The sequence below is a fragment of the Engraulis encrasicolus genome, chromosome 19 (genome assembly GCF_034702125.1).
Source record: "Engraulis encrasicolus isolate BLACKSEA-1 chromosome 19, IST_EnEncr_1.0, whole genome shotgun sequence".
NCBI lineage: Eukaryota > Metazoa > Chordata > Actinopteri > Clupeiformes > Engraulidae > Engraulis > Engraulis encrasicolus.
Genome location: NC_085875.1, coordinates 20,050,247 through 20,057,746, shown reverse-complemented (window position 1 = coordinate 20,057,746; position 7,500 = coordinate 20,050,247). Strand labels below are relative to the sequence as shown.

At 47.5% G+C, this 7,500-nt stretch overlaps 1 protein-coding gene across 2 annotated transcripts in view; it reads right to left on the bottom strand.

The window, feature by feature from the left end:
- Positions 1–7,500, bottom strand: part of ttc7b (tetratricopeptide repeat domain 7B) — a 106,114-nt gene that overhangs the window by 63,972 nt on the left and 34,642 nt on the right. For both annotated transcript variants that reach the window (XM_063183769.1, XM_063183770.1), the window contains exons 6-9: positions 6,898–6,976; positions 5,893–6,065; positions 5,072–5,135; positions 3,215–3,352 (exon numbers count right to left, since the gene is read on the bottom strand). In XM_063183769.1, the coding sequence (XP_063039839.1) occupies positions 3,215–3,352; positions 5,072–5,135; positions 5,893–6,065; positions 6,898–6,976 (454 nt within the window). The remainder of the gene's footprint in view (positions 1–3,214; positions 3,353–5,071; positions 5,136–5,892; positions 6,066–6,897; positions 6,977–7,500) is intronic.

Below are 7,500 nucleotides of genomic sequence, written 5' to 3'. Positions count from 1 at the left end.
TGTGGAGAAGCAAGGGATTGGAGAGGGAAATGAAAGGAGCAAAGAAGAACAGAAGTGAGGAACTGAGGAAAGAGAAGAAAAAATGGGGTAGAGAAAAGATAAAAAAAGACGGAGCAGCAACTGAGAGGAGACAAGAAAGGGAAAGTAGCAACGAGAGGAGTCAAGAGAGAACTGAGGAAAAGAGGAACAGACCAAAGAAAAAGAAAAGGGCGACATAGGATGGACGATAAGAGATTAGAGAGGAGAAGAGAAAGGACAGACATGACTAGAAAGATCTTAGAGGAGGAAGGGAGGGGTGGAGAGGAGAGGAAAGACATGGATAAATCAGGAGAGTGAAGAAAATGAGGGAAAGGAGAAGAGAGAAGAGCAGAGAGAGAGAGGAGAACTGTTAAAGAGAAAAAGTGGAACATAAAATCGTGAGGAGAAGAGAGAGAGAGGAAGAATGGGTGAAGAGACTAGAGAGGGATGACCAGAGAGAGAGAGAGGAGGAGAGAGAGAAAGGGGGGGAGAGAGAGAGAGAGAGAGAGAGAGAGAGAGAGAGAGAGAGAGAGAGCGAGAGAGAGAGAGCGAGAGAGAGAGAGCGCACCCCATCTCTCCCTGTCAAGCATTGAGAAAGGGCTTTCATTCTCCTCTCCTCTCTTCTTCTCCCCAGTGCAGAGTAAATCTCCAGTTGCCGCAGGGGAGGGCCCAGGCCAACCAACCAGCCAGCCAGCCAGCCAGCCAGCCATCCAGACAGCCAGCCCTGCCCTACCCAGCTAGGCATGGGGGGGCCTGGGGACAGACTTAAGAGGCGCAGAGGGGTACGCGGAGGTGGAGTGTCGAGGTGAGACGGGTGGGCTTTTTTATGAGCATGTTTGAGGACACACACACAGACAAATAAACATGCATGCACACACTTATTAGCAAACGACCCGCATGTGTGCCCACACACACTCAAACACATGTATAGATACAGAGACATACAGGTACACGCAAACACACATACACCCGCGTACGTAGGTGTGCTCACACACACGCACACAAGCACAGACACACAAATGCACACACACACACGCACACAAACTCACGCACACACACACTCACTCACACATGCGCACACACACAGGCGTGCACGCACACACACACACACAGCTTAGCGGGGAGCGTTTAATTGCACTGGGGTGGTGGAGCAGCACTGCACTGGCATAATAATCAAACAGATTAAAAAGAAGCCAGGCAGGCTGCAGCAGGAGCATGCAGAGGAGAGGAGACGCGGCAGGGAGGTGCCAGAGCAGTCACACACACACACGCACACGCACACGCACACGCACACGCACACGCACACGCACACGCACACACACGACAACCAATGCACGCGCACAGACAATAGCAAGCATAAAGGTGCACACGCACACAGACACACACACACACACAGGAGACAACCAATGCATGCCCACAGACAGGAGAGAGCACAGAGGTACACACACACACACGAGAAAATGAATGCAGGGCCACAGACAGGAGACAGCACAGAGGTATACACACACACACACACTCTCTCACACACACACACACACACACACACACACACACACACACACACACACACACACACACACACACACACACACACACACACACACACACACACACACACACACACACACACACACACGCACACACACGCACGCACGCACACACACGCACGCACACACACACACACACACACACACACAGATGTGTGCTGGAACACAAAATGAGCTTGTCAGTAAGAGGTTAGAAAAAGACCCAGAGGTTAAAAAACAAGCAAGCATGCACACGCACACCCACACAAACAAACACACACCCTCCCACACCCACACAATCGGTGGACGGCATGTCAATATAATAGTAGGTGCCACACATCAAGACAGACAGACAGACAGAGATATAGACAGAAAGAGAAAGAGACGGACTGAAAGAGAAAGATAGATAGACAGTCAGACAGAGATACAGACAGAAAGAGAAAGGAGAAGACTAACTGAAGAGAAAGATAGACAGACAGACAGATAAGCAGACAGTCCAAAGATAACCAAAGACACAAACACACAGAAATAGGCAGGCAAAGACAGGAAGAGATGATAAGACAAGAGACAGTGGCCTTCACAACCTGCCACCTCTCAAGCAGACACAGTGGCGACGGCAGCGGTGGCAATAGTGGCAGTGGCCTACACACCCGCATCCTGCATCCTCTCCACGCACGCCCGCACGCCCGCACGCACGCCAGCTACTGGGGTTACAGCGGGCTTAAGGTTTCAAAGGGCACGCGCAACCAGACACCGCCACGGGCCCGGCTTGGTCTGCCCGCCATGCTGATTTTGATGCAACCCCATATGAGAGAGGATGGGGTGGCGGTGAAGATAGGGACGTTGATGGAGGAGGAGGAGGGGGGGGGGGGGGTTGTAAACAAACAAGGGACTTTGCGCCGGCTCCAGCGCTGGGAACAATAGCCAGCAAGACGAGTGACAAGCGTGCGTAAGCAGTTACAGCACACACACAGACACAGACACAGACACACAGACACACACACACACACACACACACACACACACGTAAATACATTACATGCACACACACTCATCAGTCGAAACAACAAACAAGTACATGTGTGTACATGGGGGCGAAAGAAAAATAAACAAACAAATGACGAATGCTAGCTTGAACACACCCCGGGGCACAGGTAAATACCATACAGTACTCACACGCCTAAAATGCACAAACCTACGTACAAAATGACAAAAGAGGGGTAGTTTAGGGGCAGCAAATTGCACACATCACCAATTTAACAAAGTTGTCATTATAGATTTTGGACATTTTACAATGATGGAAACAAAAAGGACCACAACGTATTTGGCCTTCTGCACACAGCTTGAGTGTGCGTTTGTGACGTCAAATTACAAATGTAAAGACTTTTTTTTGTCTTTCTCGACCCCATTGATGACAGGACTGTATGAGAGGTGGACAGGAAGCGAACGGGGAGAGACACGGGGTGGGGTCGGCAAATGACCCGGGTCGGGCATGGAACCCGGGTCAGCCGCATGGCAGACAAGTGCCCCACCGGCTAGCCTCGGCAGGGCCCAAATTACACTTTACGTCTGGCCTTTGCACAGTTTGTGTGTGTGTGTTTGTGAAAGGAGAGGGGCTATAGGTCTGAGTCGTAGTATGGACAGAAGTGCAGTATGTGTGCGTGTCTGACCTCGGAGAGCATCTCATACTGGCCGCGGCGGCCCAGCGCGATGGTCAGCAGGTCGTAGACCACCGAGGCGCTCTGCAGGCTGATGATGCGGTCGCTGTTGTGCTCCGGGATGCGGCTCAGCACCGCATCACGATTGGCCTGTGGGAACACACACACACATAAGGGTACACACAGATACAGAAACACAAACACAAACACTAGCACTAGCACACACACACGAGCAGACACAGACAGACAGACAGACAGACAGACAGACAGACAGACAGACAGACAGACAGACAGACAGACAGACACACCCTCAACCCTCACTCACTCACACACATACACACACACACCCTATATGAGAATATGCTGCATAAATGTTCACATTTTAACATCCATTATCCCCTCCTACCCTCCTACAAACACACTCTCCGAGAAGTAATCAAGCATATATTATATGCAAATGTAACACAATACATTTAAATACAGATTAGGCAATGGTAAGACAAGCGAAAGAAAAATATACATGTGCACAGCAATAAAGAACACTTCGGGAAAAAGAAAATCTATGTTAGCTGAGTGCGTGCAATAGGAGACCAGGGGCAGGAAACTGTATCTAAATAGGCCAGTAGGAGGGCTATCGATATGTATTTTTCATTAATATATATTTTTATGGGCTTTTTTTGGTCTTTATTCGACAGGATAGTGAGTAACAGAGAGAGATGAATGAGAGTGGGGAAATGGCCCAGGCCAGATTCGAACTTGGGTCCCCCTGGACGTGTAGCCTGCATGTGGTCGAATGGATTAGCACGCTATTTTAAATGAGGTCAAATCAAGTGACCGAACAGAGTTCTCACAGTCTGGTGCAGGTGATGTCTTTCCTTCCAGGACATGATTGGTATACTTCTCACAATATTGTCTGCACAATGAGAATCTCCTGAAGAGACTCCACTAACTCCATGCTCTAGTCATATCCATTCCATTTAGCAGACACTTCTATCCAAAGTGACTTACAAATGAGAGCATAATCTATAGCATACAATAAGGGCAGAGGTGAACACAACATACAGGTCAAGCTGGGTTAACACATTCTTCTTTCAATTATGCCGTAAAAGTGCCATGGAAGAGAAAGGTCTGCACTAGCTTCTTGAAGGTTGAAAAAGATGAGCCTAGTATTGTAGCTTCAGGTAGCTTGTTCCTAGCAAGACCTTACTGTCTGTACCCTAGAGTAAGTTTAAATTCCTCTCTACGTTACGTCTGGGCCGGGTGAACTGGGAGGAGATTAGTCTTATTGGCGGATAACAGGCCAATTGAGTAAGGGAAGACATACATTTCATACATTCGACGGAGATCACCCTTTCCACCAGTAATCGATTCCCAATGTCATGAGCAAATGCTAGCAATTGGGTAAACAGATGCGCATTTCGTATTTAAAAAGTTAAGCAGTAATAATTCCTCAACTCTGCCGTTTCCAGACATTCTATATGACTGAAATTAGCAAGAGGGTACAGTGCGACCAGGCAGGCTAGCTTGTTCAACCATAGAGGGACAATGAGAGAGAGCATCAGTTTGGCCTCCACCTATCTGCACTAGGGTTTCTCAAAGGGGACTCTATAGCCACCCGGGGGGCATTGGGAATCCTTTGGGGCGGCATTGATTAGGATACAACTGAGAGGGGTGGGACTTAGCTTCAAATGGTGGGCAATAGTCCGTTATTTTTTAATACTAAGGGGGCGGGTGTTGGCAGGCTCATGATGAGGTCAAGGGGGCGTTGGCAGGCTTATGATGAGGTCAAGGGGGCATTTGTTCAAAAAAGGTTGAGAACCACTGATCCACACTGTGGAGGCAAGGAGAGGAGAGGCCAGTCTGACTTACCATCGACTCACTAATCAGCAGCAGCAGCAGGGCCTCCTCGGTGTTCTCCTGAGGACAGAAGAGACTACGGGGAGAGGAAAAGAGGAGGCGGAAGACAAGAGCGTAGGAGGAGAGAAAGAGGGGAAAAAAGAGCCCAGAGAGGAAGGGAAAAAAGGCAAAAGAGCCCAGAGAGAGAGAGAGAGAGAGAGAGAGAGAGAGATAAAGTGGGAGAAGAAAAGAAAAGACAGAAAATCTTTAAGTGGTGTAACCGGGGAGCTGGGAGATGTTTGTGTTGGCTTATTTTTTCATGAGTGCACGCATACGAACATGCTAATTCATACACAAGGCATATATCGTATATCAATATAGGTGGGGGATGGATTCAATACGAGGAGAGACTGTGCCTTTCTTACAGTTTTTGTTGCTGTATCTGTGTCTGACAAAAATGTACAGAGAAAATAATTTGCACTGCTGTCTTACACACATTCACGCACAGATGCGCGCGCGCACACACACACACACACACACACACACACACACACACACACACACACACACACACACACACACACACACACACACACACACACACACACACACACACACACACACACACACACACACACACACACACACACACACACACACACACACACACACATTTCCAATGTCAAGTGTTTGAGCCTTGGAAGTGCGTCAGCCTAATTAGTCACGCCCAGTGATTGGATACTCTTTGGTGAACTTTGCGGAATATCCAATCACTGGGCCTGATGACGAAGGCTGATACCCCTAAAAGGATGCACACTAGACTTTGAGAAATGCCCACAGGGCGGCTAGCGTACTTCTCTCCGGAGTAGATGCGTGGGCGTCGGCTGAGGGCGTAGTCCTTGGTGTGGCAGGTGGTCTTGGAGGAGTCGTCCAGGGGCGAGTGGTGCGGTGGGTCCTCCAGAGGGCTCCAGTAGCTCTGGTCACACATGCCCCTCAATAGGATCTCAGCCAGCTGACGTGCTATGGTCTACATGGTCAAGCACAGACACGCATTACGAAATCATGTCTTTTTACCAATGATGACTTGACAATGACTTGCTGTTGAACCTGGTTGTTCTTTTTTTCCTTTGTAGTAGCCTCCCCTTACCACGTTGGCATAACAGAAGTCTGTTTTGTAAAAGGTGGGCAGTGTCTCCAAGAACACTTTCAGCCTTGTGTAGCCTTGTCTTGAAACAGCTGAGCAGCTGATGTTTGATTGCACCAAATTATCCTACTAGCTGTTAATGAATATGTTATTAATACGCTATTAATAATACGGTTGCAATTTATCCTCATCTTGTTTGGTAGTATACGTAGATCAGGATAAATTGCAACGTATTATTAAAACAGTTAGAAGGATAATTGGATGCTCAGCTGTTTCAAGACATCATACTACACAAGTTAGATAAATATAACTTACTTTTTGTGAACCCTGTGTACAGCATATGTGCGCTGTATGCACACAGTGCATGTATGTAAGTTTTATCACAAGCTACACTAACTGAAACTGACACCCACATCCACATGAACACAAGAGAGGTCCTGATCTGCACGAGTTCATAAAAGAGTCAACCTAAACTGTGTGTTTACATATAAATACATATGACATTCACATCAGCATGTGTACATTCACACACACTCACACTCACACACACACACACACACACACACACACACACACACACACACACACACACACACACACACACACACACACACACACACACACACACAGTGGTGATGCATGTACAAAAGGGCAGATTGTTGATGGACAGAAGTGCCTCTGTATACAGCCTTCTTGAGCTAAAAAAAAGCCCTACCATTCGTAGGTTCTGGGTCGTCCTGGTCTCCACCGCCCGTAGAATCTCCCTGAAGCGGCCCACGCCCCTGGTTAAGTTGCTATGGAGACAAGAAGATGTTAGAACGAGACATGGGTTCTTCTGATGCGTGTTGTTTAAGTCTGTATCTGGCATCAGTTCCAGGGCTACGGCTCTCTAATAAACCATCTACTTCTATTTCTAGATTTTATTTCTGCAAGTTCAAGTTGTACTTTTCTTCAGATATCCATTAGCATTTTTAAGTTTAGATCGCAAATTGTCTGGGAAAAACGAAATTTCAATCTTCTGTTGCCCTGTTACATAGGACATTGACAATAGCATACAATGTGTTGTACATGTTGTATTTAAACATGTGCTATGTAAATGAAAAGATGGGAGAGCTGTAAACTACGCTTCTGCTTTTGGCTTTACAGGTCCTGCTGGCCACTGTGTGCACTGCAGTGCACTTTCAAGAAGAGACTACAGTAATTCATGGAAGACACTGTAGTGACAACTGGAGCTTCATGATTAAAGGCCTTCTTCTGCTCTGTTATGATGATGGGAAACCAGTAGCAGAGATATACTCTGCGAAGTGCATGTGCTGGA